We start from the raw sequence: 20,463 nt of genomic DNA, 5'->3' as shown, positions 1-20,463 counted from the left end.
TATAAATAGGAATGCAATGTAGGGATTGTATGTACATTATAAACAGAGCAATGTTGGATTATATACACAATATGAACAGCAGCAACGTGAGAACAGTGGTAATAAATACAGTTGGATGTTTGTGCAAAAGTATTGTTAAACAATGTATTATATGCAAAATAACAGTAGTGCAATGATATTTTTATAGAAATAGTTTACTGTGCTTTGTACAGTAACAACTTTAGACAGTTTACAGTAATATCTAGAATAGTATGCAGTCTGTGCAAAATAGGAGTAGTGCAAATACATGTATGTAAAGTACTGTGACCAGTGCAGTAAAAGAGCAGGTGCAGGTTAGATTGGTGGTGTGGCGTTCAGAAGTGTCACAGCCTCTGGGAAGAAGCTCTTCCTGAGCCTACTATTGCTAGAGTGTGGGCACCTGTAACGCCTGCCGGATGGAAGGAGGGTGAAGAGTCCATGGTTAGGGTGAGAGGCATCCTTGATGATGTTTCTTGCCCTGCCCAGACAGCGCTTATGATAAATGTTCTCAATGGAAGTTAACTGGGTGACGGTGATCCGTTGAGCAGTTTTCACCACCCGCTGAAGTGCTTTGCGATCAGATGCGGAGCAATTGCTGTACCATACTGAGATGCAGTTGGTGAGTATGCTCTCAATGGTACAGCGGTAGAATTCCTCAAGGATCCTGGGACTCAGGTGAACTTTCTTAAGGCTCCAGAAGAAGTAAAGGCGCTGATGTGCCTTTTTGACCAGGGTGGAAGTGTTATGGGACCATGTGAGGTCATCTGAGATGTGGATGCCAAGGAACTTGAAACTCGACACACGCTCCACTACAGCTCCGTTGATCCGTACAGCTTCTAGATTGTTGGTGGCACACCACACAGCCAGGTGCTGCACCTCATCCCTGTAGGCTGACTCATCCTCATCCTTAATCAGACCTACCACCGTGGTGTCATCTGCAAATTTGATTATGGTGTTGGAGCCATAAACAGGAACGCAGTCATGGGTGAAGAGGGAATACAGAAGAGGGCTCAGTACGCAGCCCTGTTACACGCCAGTGTTCAGGGTGATGATGGAGGATGAGAGGTTATCTAACTTAACAGACTGAGGTCTGTTAGTCAGAAAATCTAGAATCCAGTTGCAGATGGGTGTGCTGATTCCAAGCTTGCTGAGCTTGGGGATCAGCTTGGAGGGGATTACTGTATTAAATGCAGAACTGAAGTCTATGAACAGCATTCTCACATGTGTGTTTTGACTGTCCAGGTGGGTGAGGGCAGAGTGAAGTGCCATTGAGATGGCATCCTCTGTTGACCTATTGGAAAGTACTGTAAACATGTGGAGAGTGTGAGAGGCAGTTCACTGGGTTGATGCTCAGCTTTGAGTGAGATCTCCTTATTATTTTGATCAAAACGAGCATAAAAGTGATTAAGCTCGTCTGGGAGGGAGGCAGAGCTGGAGGGGGGCACAGAGTTAGGTGGTTTGTAGTCTGCCTTGCCACATACACTGGGGGTCTGAAGAATTAAAGTGTTCTTCAATATTCTGTTTATGTGTGAGTTTGGCCTGGCAGATACCCTTCCTCAGGTTGGCTCTGGCTGAGCTGTAAGCCTCACAGGCTCCAGACCTGAAGGCTGCATTTCTTGCTTTGAGATTACCTGATGGGACACACTTATAGTGTTGTAATAATGCAAGTGTTTCCGGAGCTTTATTTTTATTTTTAATACTCTGCATTTAAAACAAACTTCTAAATGTCTGTTCAGTAGTCCCCATAACAGAGACACAATTGAATTTTGTGGTGCTTTTGTGGTAATAAAAAGCAGTTGCATATGTAGTACAAAACAAACTCACCAATAATCACCACTAATCATTTACACCAATAAAACATGCAAATTATGTGTGATTTCTAATTATTATTAATATTAAACATACTTTTGAAAGGTTTCCGTGTATCATGTATCAAAAGTATCATGATTTATTTTCACAATGTGATGCATGATGGGATACGCTAAGCTTCGAATACTGCTCTGAAGCGGTGTGGATTTTTAGTGTGTCATTAGCATAGACAGTAAAAGAAATGGACACAGCAACCCCATTGGATTCAACGGAGACAAATGAAGTCAATTAGAAGCACGCACTTCTTGGGGGTCGGGCGTACTGCGCAAACTCAAACTGAGCTTGATGACGTAGATGTCACGTGAGCAACCTGTCTGACAATTGTAAGTCTTCTAATCGCTGTGCCAAGAGAAATCTGAATCACCCACCGAATCTTGCAGACGTTGCTGAATAATTTTGTCCTGTTGCTTTTATGGACTCTCTATGGGCTTCTCCCTTGACTTCATGCCTCCACGTCCCCCCGATTGCCTCATAGACAGTAAAAGATTGCCTGCGAGCTTCTCCTGCTGTCCATATGGTAATTTCTCTCCTGTGCGACAGAGAGTCGCAGGTTATGACGCAATCGTTAGCCTATTTTTACAAAAATCAGATCTGATTTTTTTTTGGCATTGAATCACTGAAGTTATTGAAAGACGACCTCTACAAATCAAAAATACTCCAGAAACACTTGTTTTTTCATAGTTGGAGATCCATTCATTTTAAGAAATGAATTGCATGGCTTTTATCAAGTTATAGTAACAACAATGGTAGCAGCCTAAATTACATCCTTCCTTTTTCACATACAAGAGGTACTAGTAGACTCCCAGTTTATTCAAATATCCATCGAAATGCCTCGTTCAGATTCAAAACACTGACTCGTTCAGTGAAGGGTGTGTTTGTTCATTAACAATAAAAATATGCTCCTACACAGCCCATACTCAAATGCTATGGTGCATACTATAGTCAGTCTTAGAAGGCAGAAAAAACAGTCACGCGAAAGGGAGGGACTCGGTGAACGAAAAATATGGAAGTGAATCGTTCACTTAAAAGATTCATTCAAAAACACCGATTCGTTCACTACAGAAACAGCCCTGTAAGCTGTATGAGCTGAAGGCAGGAGCTGTAGTCCGAGTTTCAGCCACATGCGGCAGTGGGTGAAAGTGAGAGAGTGAGTGAGAAGCACCAAAACACCATCCAGCTTCATGTCAAAACGGAATCAGCGACACAAAAACGCCGAATAGCGGCTCAGCCATGGCCTTTTAACAGCGGTCCTTGCGAGCGCGTGGAGTCGCAGCGCAATCCCCGTGTATCTGGCCCCGCTGCTAGGGGGAAATCCCGCTAGTCGGTTTAGCTTTTGACAGATAGACTGGCCGTTGTGCTACCGGGAGATTTCCATCCATGGCTCTGGTAACCCTGCAGCGCTCGCCCACTCCCAGCGCCGCGTCCACTTCCAGCACCGCCACCACCAACGCGGGGGAGGTAAGCGGAAATAAACACGCGGAGATGTGATGATGTAATGATTCATTAAAACTCAACAGGACCCATATTATGAATCACGTAGGCCTAATGCTAATTCAGCTCAGGCTGTAGAGCTAGTTAGCGGGATGCCATTAGGGTTGATGCAGGATGGACGCTGTGTCACTGCGTCTGTCTTCTGTTGTGAGATGACATGATTCGCCAATGGGAGTTTTATGCACTATACATGGCATAAATATCATTCTTGATTTATGTTCTTACGTTATCCTTGATTATCTTGTGTGTTTTGTGATGATGCTTAATCTCTGCTGGTAGACAGTATGTATGGTTCAGGGCTAGGGGTGATGTTTTGAATTTGAACCCTGTTGACAGGAGAAAGTGTTTAACAGGGCTGTTGTACTTTATTGAGCCAATGGCTTGTTTCCAAGCTGTCCTACAATTCGAGGTTTAACGATTGTGAAATAATATGTATAGTTTTAGTGAACAAACCACAAACACACTGTTTTGTTTGGTACAGATACGTTACAGGTTTAACTAAGGATTATTCATAATAACATGCCAAAAGGTTAAAGGTGCACTCAGTATGTTTTACTAAAACTGTATACAGAGATAAATGAATGACACTTTTGAAAAAAAAAAAATTCTAAATTAAAATTATGTACACCCACAGAAGATGAAAACGTAAGACATATCAACCGTCCATAAAATAGTGTTTTATTTTAAATGGAGTTACACGTCCTTTGATGATCGCCGCTATGTTGACATCACGTGACCAGGCTTGTCATGCAGCTGAGTGCGTCAGTGTGCTTTGCAAAGCATAACCATGAAAGTAATACAAATTATGTTATTTGTTTTAAAAGTTAACAAATTCTTAAAAAAATATCTTAAAAATTACCAGTGTTTGTAGAAGTCTTACTTAAAATGTAACTTAAAAGTCACTTAATAATAAGAAATGTGCCTTTTTCTTTTGGGCTGTGATGAGACCTTTCGTATATCTTTGTTCTCTTCTTTCCATTGTCTCTGTCCAGTTCTGAATAGTATTGTTACTGTTTGTGAATATACAGCATCACTTGAAAATTTCAACCACAGTTTGAAGCTTTATTTACAAACTGTTGTTCATCTTTTTCCCACAAATTAAAAAATAAACACAAAAGTGCATCCAAACAAAACAAACAGTTTATATATTATATACAGACACAACGTAACAGTTGTTATTGGTAGGATCATGAATAGGAGGAACCAGCTACACTTAAACAGAAACTCGCTGAGTGAACTTTTAAATGGCAAGATGTGTATGCAACTACTTTTTTTGTTTATACTTATTTATATTGAAAATATAATTGAAATTTTGTTCCTGTCATTGTATGTAGTAGTAGAACAGGGAGAAGTTTGTTTGCATGTACCTCTTGATATTGTATTGGATTGTGTGTTTCCATTCATCCGGTCAAGCTGTTTTAAAAGGGGAACTGTCAAAAAGTGTTGGGTGCTTTTCAGTCATGGGCTATCCTGTATACAAATAAACCAGCAACAGAAATACTAATCATTGACTTTCCTACTCCCCATAGTTCCTAAATTGTGCTTTCACACATGCACCTAGCCAAGTTATTACATGCTATAATTTAATTAACATTTTAAATTTAATTTACTTTTCATGAGCTGCCATTCTTTGTGTGAAAGTTAAAGGTCTGCCTCTGAGGCCTGCATTTCTGCTTGACAGAAATTTAAATCTAAGTCTTTTTTCCCTGGCACAGCTAAGCTCCTCTCATGTGATGAAATGTTTCCTGTTTTTTACTTTTCATTTGGAGCAAAACCCTTTTAGCCAGTCCCACTAGTAGAGCTGTATTGCTTTACATGGTTAGTGATTCTCTGGTGGTGAGTTTAAAAAGTGAAAAGTAATTTTCTTGTAGGCTTCAATTGTCTTTCCTTCATGAAAGCACCCCACTTTCATAATAGTTTGTTTGACATCATAGTTGCCTTAGAAATCCATTTTACTATTTCTACCCAGTAGGGGGCGCTAGCTTTACATATTTGAATGGGAGAGCACAAAAAGAACAGGGGTCTGATGGATACAATGAGACTAACAAACACATCATGAATATTAGATATTTGAGTACTATTATTATCATATACACACAGTTCAGGTTATAAATCACATTTTGTTTCTTTAACAGTAACATGGTCAGATTATCAATGTTCTTGAAACTTTTAGGAAATGTTGTCTTTTGCTTCATAGTTGGATTAAAAACGAACCGATTAGGTTTAAATCTTTAACGTTCAAATCTATATTGTGGTTAAATATAAACTCCTGTTCACACAAAGGACGATAACTAACAATAGCAGTAAAGATATAGTTATAAAAATTATTCTCAATTTAAAAGAAAACCGAATCCACATCACAGCTGTAATGGTAATGCCACAGAAGAATGATAACATTGGAATCATGTGCAGAACGATTTTGTTCCGGCTGATGAATGATAAAACCATTGATGGCCGATCAGAATCCGTCCTGCTTTAAAGAGCTTGAATATTTAAAGCGGCATATGACAAAACTGCAGCACATGCTTAAAATAAACAATGTTATCGTACGCTGGTGTGGATGCTTATCGTTATAGTTATCTTTATTGTTCTTGGTGTGAACTGTGAACAGGCCTTAAGAATAATTGCATAATGTGCTACGCTAGTGAGGACACTATTTAGAATTCACATCACAACCTCAAACATGCAGCTGCAGTGATGTCATCTCCTGCAGAGACTGAAAGAGAGGATGGGTAGAGAGGTAACAAGAGACAGTGATGTAAACGGTTTTAAGGTTCCAAAGGTAAAAATCTACAGAAGCTTTGTGTGGTATTTGGGGAAAATTTAACACGAAACCAAAATTGAGCCTATTTGCTTCCTTAAAGTATTAGTTCACATAAAAATGCTGTCATTGTTCACTCGCCCTCATGTCGTTCCAAAACTGTATGACCTTCTTTCTTCCCTTTAACACTGAAGGGAAATTTGTGACAAAAAAAAAAATATGACTCTTGCTTTACCAATTTTCTGAAACCGTGGAATTTAATAGCTTCGTGTTTAATCTGTTGATCCAGTTCACAGTGCTATTCTTAAAGGTTTAGTTCCACAATGAAAATTATGTCATTAATGAATCACCCTCATGTTGTTCCAAACCCGTAAGACCTCCGTTCATCTTCAGAACACAGTTTTAGATATTTTAGATTTAGTCCGAGAGCTCTCAGTCCCTCCATTGAAACTGTGTATGGTATACTTTCCATGTCCAGAAAGGTAAGAAAAACATCATCAAAGTAGTCCATGTGACATCAGAGGGTCAGTTAGAATTTGTTGAAGCATCGAAAAAACATTTTGGTCCAAAAATAACAACTATATTCAGCAATGTCTTCTCTTCGGGATCTGTTTTGAGCGCGTTCACAACACTGCAGTGATGCTGTTGACGTACAACGCTGCTGACGTCTTATCTTTGTTATTGAGCGCACCAGAAAACATGTCAGCAGTGTCAGAACTCGGACTAAATCTAAAATATCTTAAACTGTGTTCCGAAGATGAACGGAGGTCTCACAGGTTTGGAACGACATGAGGGTGAGTCATTAAAGGAGCATTGCGTAGGTTCTGAAATTTCTAACCGTTACTGGCACCAGTGGCCGTTAGAGGAACTGCAGCCAGTCTCATTCTCGTTCTCAGTGCGCATGCTCTTTTTTTTTTTACTTACGAGGAGTGTCCGTGGGTGTCTGAATTGTGCTAGAGGCTGGTCGCTTCTTTCCATCCGCAGAGTCCATCTTAAAACACTATTGCCGCTGTAAGCCCAAGTAGACGAGAATGCGCATGACGTCACATTTTGTGAATTTTCGCGCCAATTCTGGCCCGACTCCTTCACACACAATTGAGCCTACAGGCTGATAGAGGCAACCGTGGTGGACAGTCAAGGTGTCATTCTTTTTTTTACATCATGGTTGGCTCATACATGTACAAATGAAAACTCTATCTTAAAGATTTTTTTTAAGTAAAAACCTCCACATAGATCCTTTAATGACAGAATTTTCATTTTTGGTTGAACTATCCCTTTAATCATTAAATTAATTGCTATTGCTATTGCTATCAGTCTATATCCAAGTATATTATAAATCACAGAGAAGCCTCATGCTTTTAAAACCTCTGTTTCTGTTCACAAACCTCAATGTTTCCACTCCTCATTCTGGCCTGCTTATAAAGTTTTATTAGCCTAGCTTCTGCATGAAGGGAAAGCTTTTGGTACGTGACAGAAACCCTGGCACAGCCAGTTCCCCTGAGATGGTTTCTTCGCCTTCAGGCATCTGTCACATCTGACCATGGCACACTCCCTGGCCTTCATTCAGTGCTATATACCACTATCAGTAACCTAATAATCAGGGCCGTCACATTCACATACTAAAGAACTATTTTAAAAACACTCTTTGTTATAATGAAATCTTATCTTAAGAAGAAGCCCCATTCTTCATGTTTCAGCTTTAAGAGAACATTTCTTTTTTGTCATATATTACGCTGGTTTGAATAGTGATATATCAAAGCTTTTTTTATTTAGGACACATAGGTCTTGTATTGTGCTTAAAGGTTACACATTAAGCAGAGAAAGAGAGAGATCATGTGGGGGGAAAGAACCATGTTTAGGCCAGATTGTTGTTCGTTGCGCTGGGTTTGAGTCGGGCGAGGTTGTGGAATTTAGAAAAGTTCCGAGGCCTGAGGGATTCTGGCCTCTCCATTATTTATTCCAGAATTCTGCTGACATTTTCACAACAGATGCTGAATTTAGAACTCATAATTTGGTTTAGGTAGAAGATGCGTGAAGACATAATTAGATTTATTACATCAGAAAATCCTACATCCTGGACTATTCTTTATCTTAAGCCTGGAGGCAATAAAATTAAAATAAAACAGTGTGGACGTGTCATGATGATCTGTTGTTTTAGATGACTAACTTCTGTTTCCCTCATATTTTCTTTTTATTTTCCCAGGACTTTGGAAGTGACGATGAGCGGCGGCTAAATCAGAGGTGACAACTGGCTTTTAAATACAAGTTTTTCTGTATTTGTGTGTATGCGTGTGTGTGTGTGTGTGTGTTTGTTCCCAAGGTCTAATCTGTCAGAAGCAGATGATGAAGAGTCTGTCAGTTTCATGATGGGAGGAGTCTTCAGCACACCCTGTAGTTTGTGAGATGGTTCCGAACACATATAATCAGAGATATCTGAGCCCAGGCGCCTGATCACTGCTTTCACTGTAGTGGGTTTTTATTGCAGTTTCAGTTCCTCAAGTGGGTTTAATTTGAGGTGAATGTCTTGCTGGCTTTCCCCACTATATACAGACACCATATCGTTCCTAATTAATATTTGTCTTAGTAGAACTATCTGGTTCCTTGTAATTCAATGACTGTAGCTGACAGGTGGATGAAATGGTGTTGTTTAGTAGAGTTGGATATTGCCAGCTATCTTCTGCAGGGCTCCAGGTGCTACTGGCTTATAAAATTACAAATTTAGGAGCCAAGCTGACTGATTTTCACTTTTCAGCCTTTCTGCAAAACTCAAAAAATGTACCAATACATACAATTCACTGCAGTTTTTAAGCTGAAATGAAAAACTAGTTTCTTCACACACATAAATGCAGGATAAAGATTATCGAATAACAAATACTTTTTTTCCATTTGCATTGCATAACCAGCCATGCATGGCTTTTCGGATGTAGTAAACTTGTTTACCTGTGACGAAGAGCTCAAAGACTTGTAAGCAAGCAAAAATTATGTGATTGCTTCAACAAATGTGTTTTTATCTCCTGTTTGCTTTTGTTAACACTGTTTAGTGTAGGTGGTAGGTTTCCTTTTAGCACCACTCAATGGAAATTACACCTTTTCTTTGTTGTTTAGAGACGCTATAGCGGAGGAGAAAATTCACTATTAATTGATCTATAGAAAATGACATGAATCAGTGCACATATTAAAAAATATGTTGAAGCAATTATTAATGCAAAATCTTTATACTCCATATAATTTTTCAGTAACAGCCTTAGTGTTTCGTAAGGCCAGATGCTTTTGAAGTAGAGAGGACATGTTGTCAGTCCAGACAGGTTTTTAGATTCAGCATTTTATTTTCATTCAGCATATCTTTTAGAGGACATATTAAACTAGGTCTAGTGTCTGCTGGGATTGGACTAATGTCCCAGTCCTTTCAAACTTTGAATCTAGGTCACCACGAGGATTGAAGCAAAGTTCTTAAGAGACAAATTGTTCACCGATGTGCAGTACTTTGTGAAACTTTTGTTTTGTATTTCAGTGTTGCCATCTATGTTTTGGCCAAACTCATGAAGACAGTTCTTAGGTACAGTACAGATTGAGGAACTAAAGGAAGGGGATGTGTACAGTGGAAGATTTGTCATTTTAAAGGTCACATGACATCCTAAAAGGTCACATTGCTGGGGAAATAACTCTTGTGTTGACTGTTAATTCAACACCAGTTGAATCAGTAGCAGTTTGTGTCCCACATTTACATTTTTTTGTCTAAATAACAGTAAAAGTACTTTTAGTAAAGTATCTGTAAATTAATGGCTTGTAATAAGCACATTCAAACAAACCAATCCCCAGAACGTGTGAACACAGAGATAATGAATGGTTTGTTGAAGAGTAAAAGGAGATGTATTGTTTTTAATTTTGATCAAACTTAGAAAAGGGAGCAGAGGTACTCCTGAATGAAACCCCTAATGCCATCTGCCTGTTTTCTGTTGGATGTAAGCACATGTGGCGTGTGTGACCTACATGAGGTCATCCGAAAGAGCAGTTGTTCCCACAGTGCTTTTTAAGTGCTTTTAGTACTTTCTGTCCATCTCGGTCGCTTTCTTGCAGTGTTTGCCCTATGATTGGTCCAGAAGGCAGTGCTTAGTGTTTTTGTAAAAACAGGATATGAGAAAAGGACTCTGAGATTACAGTGTTAGCGATTACAGACACAATGGAGGCTGTGTCTGATTTCTGTATCTCCCTGTGATTCATAGATAAGACTTTAGTCCCTCAGCATTTAACCACTTAAATGAACAGAGTATCTTTCAGATACCAATTAGAGCGAACATACAGTGAACCCAAAAAGTAGTGAGCACTTAAGCTACACTTAAATGAAAGTCATTGCAAAATCCCTTTGAGATCACTTGATTAAAAGTCATTGCAAAAGTGACTAAGAGAAAAGTTTGTTCTGAGAAAAGCTCTAGCATCATTTGTTTTAACATCACTTGGTTTGATATTTATTTAATGCAGGTTTCCCAAACTGGCGTTTGCAAACCCCTAGAGGTTTTTGAAGGAACTGCAGGGAGTTCTAATCACTTAATTCTTATTAATTAATACAAATAAATAAATGCCTTAAAATTGAAAACAGTAAAAAAATATAATAATAATAAAAATACAAAATAAAATAAAGATAAAAAAATATTACATGAAATATAAAGATTATAATTTTTTATTTAACAATTAGCCAGACGCAACGGTTTAAAGTTAAAAGCCTTAATGATGGAGTTGTTTCTTACAAACATGCAACTTTTCACCTCACAAGTCATTAATTGATGGACTGGAGTTGTTTGGAATACTTGTGGGTTATTGTGATGTTTTTATCAGCTGTTTGGACTCTTATTCTGATGGCACCCATTCACTGCAGAGGATCCGTTGGTGAGCAAGCGATGTAACATTCTCTAAATCTGTTCCGAAGAAGAAACAAACTCAAAATCAAAATCTTGGATGCACAAGGGTCAGTAATTATAAGCATTATTTTCATTATTGAACTACTGAACTAGTCTAAATACATCTTGAGGCCACTGTATCTTCTAAAATCAGAATAGAAATTCCAATTTAATTAATGTTCAACCTTTATTCTAAAAATCTATGCATTCATGGAACTATCTAGAGCTCAGAAAACTGACAGAAAAGTTGTGTGTGTTGGGAAAGGCTCATGTGAAACAAATTCTCTTTTAATGTGGAAAAACACAGATAAAGACACTAGTGCAACAGATGCATGAAGCTAAATTAAACAATGTAAAAAAACAGCCATTTTAGACGATTTAAAATGAAACTTAGAAGGAACAAAAACGCTAGTAGTTTGACTCACAATAGTCTGAGCTAGCTAGTTTTCTAAAGATACAAACTGCTAGTTGTTATATGTTAAACAGGTCCTGGACCTGTTCTGTTTATTGTTGTGCAATTATGAGAACGTGACACTTTCACAGTATTTGATGTAATTCATTTATGCACACGTGTAAAGACCTGTCCTTCTGCCTGAGCTCACTGATTCCTAAAAGTAACACCCATTGCTAGTAAGAAGACCGTTTGAACCTGACAAATTCCTTTTATCTTACCTAACGCTGACTTATCTTGTATTTTCCTGAACTCTTGTGAAAATATGTGTTGCGATAGAATCTGCAATGCTGTTACTTGCAGTTCATGGTTTAGTTTAAACTCCGAATATCTGAACTTTGAATATTTATAATGCAGATATACTGTATAGCATGTGCATGCAAATGAGAATACATTTTGTTTGTGTTTACTGCAGTTTTTATGGTTATATGGTGACCCAGATATATTTAACTTTAGATCAGTACATGATTAGTAAAAATTATTACTTTTAGCGATGCACGATACAACGGTACCATATTAATTGCTGTCCAATATGAAATATTTGGTCACACTTTAGTTAAGGGACCAATTCTCACCATTAACTATGACTTTTGCCCCAATAAACTTCCAATTTGCTGCCTAATAATAGTTAGTAAGGTAGTTGTTAAATTTAGGCATGGGTTCAGATTAAAGAATCTAAAATATACTCATGAAGAATAAGGCATTGATATTTGCTTTATTACTACTACTAAAAAGCCAATACATTAGTAATATGCATGCTAATACGTAACTAGTTAAGAGTGAGAATTGGATAATAAACTAAAGTACCTTGACTTTTAAAAAAAAAAATTTAGTAATTGTTGAAATTCTAAATGTATATTTATAAATATTAGTAAAGTAATCTTACAGTTTTACTATAAAATAAATCTATTATTATTTTTTTATGTATATTTTTATTTTACAGTGAAGTACACTAGTAATATAAGTTAATTCAATCTTTTATAGTCATATTGATATAAAGTCGTATGATGCATTTTTTATTTAATATTTTATATTCATATTGGTATAAAGTCACAAAATGTTTGACCAAATTACGCAGTCTGGCAAAGCAAGCAATCCTTTTTTGGGGGGATTTCTTTTGATTTCTTTTTCCCATTCCTGCTGTAATCTATCCTTTCTAGCATTTTTAAAAAAGCATAACTGAATAAAAATGCCTTTTGTGGTATCTGAATTAATAGGCTAAACAGCAGAGCCCCCCAAATTTTACCCTTATCACAGACGGGACCCCTTTAATAGCTGTAACCCTAATCTTACCCTTTGCGAGATGTACTCAGGAATGCCAGCTGAACCGGTCAAAGACTTTTCCTGTGAAATCTACCAGGTGGCACAGCATTGAGCCAGCTGGTGATTTCACAAATCAGACTCCGAGGCAGGAGCAGTCAAGCACAGCAATCTGTCTTTATGTTTGGGTGTAGTTGCATCAGTGTTTGTGTGTATGTGTGTGTGTGTGTGTGTCAATGTCTCTGATCCATTAGGAAACATACAAGTTAAAATGTTGCATTATTGTTTCGGGATGATTATCAGTTGATCTTGATGCTCTAAATTTGAACATTAATTTTGATGGATGGTGTAGGTCATCCAAAAATGTCTCTGAGTATTAAAGTGCACTTTCAGCCAACGATATATATCTTGCTACCAACCTTGCTGATCAAAACATTTAAAACCAACCTAAGTTTTTTTTTCAACAGGATGTATGTGATACCAAAACATGTTATTTCCCTTTACTTCAGTATAATTGAACAAAATTAAAATTATCATATGCACAGATATTATATAACGCTGAATAGAATATAAACTTGGGGGAAAAGACCACAACCATTTACAAATGTGAACTGTCAGACAGGATAGAAAGTGACCTACTGTACCTGCATAAGCAAGCAGTAGGCCCATTTTATATGGCAATTCAATTCAAAAGCATTACCTTTTTATTTTAAAATTAGAAAATGTATTCACCCTCAGGCCATCCAAGATGTTGATCCATTTGTTGTTTCATCTGAACAAATGTAACATTACATCACATGTTTGCATTCATTGGATCAAATTGCAGAAAATGTAATGCTAAATTTCACCAAAACTGTTCAGATGAAGTAACAAACTCATTTACATCTTGAATGGCCTGAACATGAGTCAATTTCAGCAGATTTTCATTTTTGGGTGAACTATTATTTAAAAATAACAATAACGTTGCTCTTTTCTTAGAATCACATGTTCTACTTGCAAGTGCGCAAATTGCATGAATATATATTCTTGAGTTTTTTCAACATCATTCGGACTCAGGCCAGTGTATGTGGCAATTCATAAGATTAATAAGAAGGCGGTGTAAATACAGGCATGTGGCCAATAGATTGGTGAACACTGATGTCATATGCAATTCATCATACTCGCTTTGACTTTTGAAATGTTATGTAACATCTGCTTCCAGAAAATATTTTGTATCTTTTTGTGCCTGTGTGTGCAGAAAAGCAACCGTGGCGCTTTTGTGTACCAATGTAGTCTCAGCACACTGGAATAATCCAGTGAACACGCACCTTACGATACACACACACGCACATGCCTGATCTGCTTAAAGCTCCACATGCAGGAGTCTTGAATTGGGACACCTGTCAGGTGTTCTGGAGTTTGCCTGATAGCATTGCCATGGTTATGCTGAGTCACATGTGAAGCTCTGTAAGTGTAGTCATGGGTTTTATGAATTTTTAGTGTGTCAAAGCATGTGCATGTAAGGCTAATTGCTCTAGGATATCCATCATGAATATATTTAAAGGCTCACACGCACACCTATCGTATATATTACAGTAGCACATATGCACAAGATACCACAAGGCCACCTGTTGTTATCTGTTAGTTGCATTTTGTTAGGTTGAAGGGGATATTTCAGCTCAACAGAACTACTGTTTAATAAACTTAGCAAGAAATGCTCTTAATTTGAGCGAAGAAAAAAATCAGCAATTTGGAAAAACTATGTTTGATTGTGATTTGTTATACAGTTATAGTTATAAGTAATGTTACAGCAAATATACAGTAGGTATATACAGGATATACAGTTTATTACCCCATTGGCATCTTGTATTAAACATAAACCTAAATAATTTTTGTTTAATTTATGCTTCGAAAAATCTAGAAAATGTATGAAAATTAGCTTAATTCTAAGATATATTCTCTGAAAAATTAGTTACTAGTTCTAAACCTGTATTTAAGGATATTTAGAATAATACTTAAGAAAAATATTTTTTACAGTGTATTAGCTTATATGGCAAACAATATTGTGCCCTCATTTCTGAAGGAAACCCTTTGCAATTCCTTGCCCCATAGGCCTCTATTACAAGTTCATTACTGTACACATGGTTTTTACTTATTTTGATGAACTGATGGACAAGTCGAGGTGATTTTTTTGTAGTAATTGACAGCATATCGCTTGTGTTGAACTCAAAACATTCCTTTAAAGAGTGTAACCTGGCAGCGTTTTGTTTGTTTGCTGTTTTTCTTTGGTCGTTTCACAGATCTTGCCGATCCAGAAAGTAAAAAATCCAAATGCCCTTTAGTAAGTCCCATTCACTCGGCTTCTTTTAGTTATTTTAGACAGTTCTCTTCATCTTCCTTACTGTTCATCCTTCCTTCTTAAATATCTACCCCTCCCCCTTTTTTGTAGATTCCCCCTGGCTGTTTCTGTTCCTTGGTGTCTCAGTTTCCTCTTTGTCCTGTTTTGTCGGCTTTTAGATAGAAACCCTCTTCATCTGAGTACAGCTTCTTCATTTGTGTGTATGTGTTTGTGTGTGTGTGTGTGTGTGTGTGTGTGTGTGTGTGAGAGAGCCCCAATGCTCTGTTCTTCTCAGTCAAGCCGCAGTGTTGACTGACAGATAGTGGAGTACAGACAGTCAGCCAGTCCCTGCACTTACTGCAGTCTACTTAGGACACTCATCCCCCGTCTCTGCTCCTAATGAGATTTTAAAGAGTCTTCCCTGCTTTGTCCGACAGCAGCAGACGATGTTGCTCATACTTAGCCCATGTAAGGATGGCACCTAGAGGATTTTGGGACAGATCATTTTAGAGTGTGGTGAACATTGAGGAGTCCTTTCTAAGAAGGTCAACACATTTGTTTCAGCTGTTAGTTGCCTTTATTTATTTTATTTTTTATGAATGAAAAACTTGTCTTCAGGAACGAGAACAATCATTTATATTTTCTACTGGGATCTGTTCTGCTTTCTTCCTCCATTTCCCTTCATCATTTCTGTCAGATTTGCTGGAATTTAGCCGTTTTATTTCTCCAAGAGACATCAGGTTCTCTGTGGTCTGCTGGGCTTATAGCAGTGTCAGAGCTGTTTGGAGTGCTCTAATTTCAGTGGAGAGATCTCATGCGCGCACACACACAGTGCTTCATCACTTTCTGTGTAACTGCAAAGAGAAGGGAACAGGTTTTTCCTCCTCTCTCTTTTTACTGACACACACACACAGAGAGAGAAGGAGGGAGTGTGTCAGTAGGAACTTGCTCACACACTCTCAGACCGCGTCAGATCGAGGTAGGGGCTGCAGACGTGCTCCTTCTCTCCTCTGCATGCTCTGTCGTAAGCAACTGGAGATCTGACCGAAGTGTGCTGCTGCGGACAACGGCGAGGGAGATTTTCCCTACAGCCAGCAGCAGGATGCATCTGGTCGTGGACTCCTGTCAGGAAGTTCTGCTGAAGATGCTACCATACTTTGTGGATAATGCATTCATCACACAGAGGCAGATCTACCACATGTGAGTGCATCAATGAAGTGGTGCAGTAGACTTAAGTGAAATTGGCGATGATGCAAATTGCAGTGCCGTCTGTATAAGGCTTTGATTGATTGTGATGCATTGCTTGTACAGAAAGATCCAGAAGTCTGGAAACAGATTCAGATTTTTTTAAACTGGAAATTAACAATGTTTTAGGATTTTGATGTGTTTGAGCTTAAGTTCTGCTGTAAAAAAAAAAAAAGAATTCATAATAAAATGTTAATTAATCATCTGAAAGTTGTTAATTTCCAGTTTAACTTTTCAACCAAATCTTTATGGTAATAATATACAGTTTCGGAGTGGTTTATAAGAAGAAGTTTCTTATGCTCATCAACATTAAATTTATTTGATCCAATATACAGTAAAAGCAATAATATTGTGAATTTTTTTAAAATGTAAAATAACTGTTTTCTATTTTAATATATTTTACAGTATAATTTACAACTGTGATGACGAGGCTATAATTTCAGCAGCCAAAACTCTTTAAAAAATAAATAAAAAAATTGCAAAAGGAAAAAACATCAACTTACTGTCACCAAGCTTTTGAATGGTATTGTAATTAGTAATAATAAATACAATAACTTTTTTTATTTTTTATTAGTGGTCTCATATGTGTGGACCCTGCTGTATCTTCTGGACAGTTTCTTAACTGTAGTACAGTAATAGAAACATCAAACTGGACTACAGGTGATGTGTGACCCAGTTAGAGCAGCTGGCAGCATTCATTCATACTTCATATTTGTCTGAGGCCTCTGTTTTGATCCTACATGTATGTTTGTTCTTTATATTGGTCACATATAGATTGGCATTGACCTGTAAAATCTTGTCTTACTGCAACTGAACAGTTTTGTTGCTCTTACGTAAGAGCGATTGCCAGGGTTACCTGAGAGGTAGTTATGTTGATGTTGTATCTGAATGAAAGGCATGCAGTTGTCTGATTTAGCAGTTTGTATTTGCACAAACTTAGTGCATTATATACTGTAAGAGTCAATGTACCACTTAATTCCTTTTACAAATATGTCAGACTGAGATGATGCAGTGCCAAATGAGTCATGACCTTCACATGAATACACTAACACTAATGTGGGCTTGTTAGGCCTGCATGTGTTTTTGTGTCTGATACTGTACTCTGCTGTGATATGGAAAGTATTTTTGGCTTATGCATTTGTGGAGGGGTTGTTGAGAAAATATGTGTGTAAATGCATTTGGGAGATATTTTTGATGATTTGCTGCCAATATAATATTAAGCAACAGAATGAGAATCACAACTGTTTTAATGCATTTGTATCTGGCCATTGTCATTATTGGTCTATCAGTTTGCAGTTTGCATATGTTAATTTGCATATCGTTGTTGTCTTGTGACTCATGAGTATGTGAGCATTAAAACTTAAAAGTTTAAAGTTAAAATAAATTCCAGTATCTTTTATATGATGCTGTTTATTGACTTTATTGCATATAAATAAGTGTTCCTGTAGCTCAAGTGGTAGAGCATTGCGTTAGCAAGCAAGCAAGCGCAAGGTTGGGGGTTCGATTCCCCGGGAACTCATGATAGGTAAAAATTGATAGCCTGAATGCTCTGTAAGTAACTTTGGATAAAAACGTCTGCTAAATGCATGAACTTAATTTAATTTAAATGAAAATTGCTAGAAATAGTGGAATACATTCTTTTGTCTTCTTTTAATTGATTTTTTTTTCTTGATTTAAACAGGATATTTGGTCCAAGTGTTGAAGTAAGCTATACATAAAAAAAACCTAAATGTACGTTACTGAAAAAACAAAATTATTTAAATGAAATAATATTATCTTTTGTATCATGCAAGGACTTGTTTTTACTTCTAAAATCCACACATTTGACATTATTTTACAGTGAAATTACATATCATGCAATGTTAAACCATGTAAAAAAAATTCTCCATACATGCTGAAGTAACATTTATAGGTTTTTACTTTATACTTTGACAAATTTGTAATTTTTCACACAAAACCTTTATATTCGTCAGGAAAGAAAGTTGACAACTTTATAGTTGTGGTTCATTTTTCAATCCAGATTTCCTACCAAACGGCTGTTCATCTTAGGTACCATGTATCCATCTGTGTCTGACTCTAATCATACAAGTGAAATGTGGACAGAGAAATTTTAGAGCGGTTTCTTCTCAAAAACCAAATACTCACATCATAATTACACTCCTGGAGATGAATGTATTCAGCTCAGGGCTTGTGTATCGTAATTTTCAGCTGTCTGTCTCTCAGTCATGACTCAATCCATCAGTCCAACAGTGGATCCAACCTTCTACTTCCTACTTCCAACCTTCACATAACTCACTCAGAGGGGCGGACAGAGAGAGAGAATGCAGCAGAAACAAAAGAGAGGAGGATGGAAACAAAAGCCTCTGTGATCTGCAGACACCCTTGAGGCCTTTGGAGGGAGGGTGAGAAAGTTGAAAAGGGGAATAAGAGAAAGGGAGGAGGAGGAAGTAGGAGAGAAATAAAGAGAAGGGTGAGGTGGGGGGTCAGGATACAATGTGAGTTTTGTTGCCGGTTGCTTATCATGTGATGGTTGTCCAGTCAGGAAAATGAGAGGGCTGAGTCAGCAAAGGGACACAGCCACTGTAGGCCTAGAATACAATGTTACCCCAAACTATTTTGTCTGCCTAGACCATGACGGTTTTGAGTAGCCACTCCTAAATAGCCTACCCATGATCTTCTTGATTGTATGCTTGCATGCTATCTGTCAGTCTGCCTGGCCAGCGTTAAACATATCGCATAATTAGGCTGTATTCACACAAGCAGAACGGTCCTAATCACAGTTCTGTTGAAAAACAGTTCTCTAATAAAAGAGTGACAACTTCATTGTTTAACTGATGTGACTGCTTTAAATATTCAGGAGAGTGAGAGTGATTTAGAGAGCATGTTGACTTGATGTGTGCTGCATGAATGGAGCCACAGTCAGCAGCTAGTTGTCATGTCATTGACATATATGTGACATGCATGTGGGCTTTGCAGGATGTTTTGTACTTGTCAGTCACTGATGTTATGACCATTAATACTCAGTTATGACAAAAATTTGGGGTAAAGTGCAATAAAAAGTCTAAATTTTTAGCCATGTTCTCTACTGTTATGGATACAGGCATTACTTGCATACAGTATTTATATGAAATGTGTATGTGAAAAAATATTATACAGTATATTATTGACTTCATCATAAATAAAATTAAATGCATAAAAAAACATAAAAAATAAAAACACACACAAGTTCATTGAACTGTCAGCTAAAGTCATGTACTACTCCACTGTGTTCAGTCTAATTAATGTGAACCATCCCATCCCTGTTATGACAGTCTGATAATAAACAAGAGTGTTTCATTTCTGCAAGATATTGAGAGCATTTCTCACCTTACCAGCTATACTCCTGTCTTTTCCCAGCACTGAGTTTCCATTGAGATTTAATTGTGCCACAGTGCATTAAAATAATAGTGAGCCTCAGGTGGTTCACATTTCTATAAGTGCGTTTAACTGCATGTGAGGCTAATTACTGCCACACCTGAAACCACACACCTAAAGCACCTGTCACGAGTATACAGGTGAATGATGGTGAGATGGGCTGTATGACTTGCAAATTTCAACCCCAGAGATTTAAAGATATAAAACGGACACATATTCATATACTGTATATTTATCAGAAACCCTATACTATCATTCTACCCTATCACCTCACTACCCTTTCTTTCGCTCTGTCTTTTACAGTCTAAGCGAGAGCTTCTTGATGGTCAAGGGGGCTGCTCTGTTTTTGCAGCAGGGCAGTTGTCCGCAGGGTCAGAGAGGTCATCCTCACCACAAACATGCAGGTGAGTCCATGCTTACACTTGAGGGGTTTCTAGGAAATTCATCTCCTCACATCACACATTTGTGTGTTTCCCCCGTTGCTGAAACTTCAGCAAGTATACTTGAATTTTAAGTGGACCTCGATCCATTATTTACTGTACTGTAGTTTTAGATTAATGACAAGAACTGTTGTGGTTATGGTGTTTTAGTGAAAATTATGGTTACTATAGTAATTTTTTAAGAATTACTTTACTGCATGCTGTGTCTGTCATGAGCGAGAAATTCAGAAATTTCTGCAGCAGATGCTGTCCGGCTGATGGACAGACTCTGTGCTGGCTAAGCGTGTCCCAGACGTGTGTGT

The 20,463-nt window shown here is 37.7% G+C and overlaps 1 protein-coding gene across 2 annotated transcripts in view; it reads left to right on the top strand.

The window, feature by feature from the left end:
* The first annotated feature begins 2,988 nt into the window (after positions 1–2,988).
* LOC132139897 (protein phosphatase Slingshot homolog 1-like) overlaps positions 2,989–20,463 on the top strand; it is a 29,388-nt gene continuing 11,913 nt past the window's right edge. The window contains exons 1-3 of one of the 2 annotated variants that reach the window (XM_059548589.1): positions 2,989–3,345; positions 8,343–8,380; positions 20,025–20,125. In XM_059548589.1, coding sequence (XP_059404572.1) covers positions 3,265–3,345; positions 8,343–8,380; positions 20,025–20,125 — 220 coding nt within the window. In that variant the 5' untranslated portion in view covers positions 2,989–3,264. Of the gene's footprint in view, positions 3,346–8,342; positions 8,381–16,141; positions 16,263–20,024; positions 20,126–20,463 lie in introns of those variants that run through there. The other variant, XM_059548590.1, reaches the window with a different exon arrangement.

The sequence above is a fragment of the Carassius carassius genome, chromosome 4 (genome assembly GCF_963082965.1).
Source record: "Carassius carassius chromosome 4, fCarCar2.1, whole genome shotgun sequence".
NCBI classification, from domain to species: Eukaryota; Metazoa; Chordata; class Actinopteri; order Cypriniformes; family Cyprinidae; genus Carassius; species Carassius carassius.
This window is presented reverse-complemented; position numbering and strand designations above follow the sequence as displayed.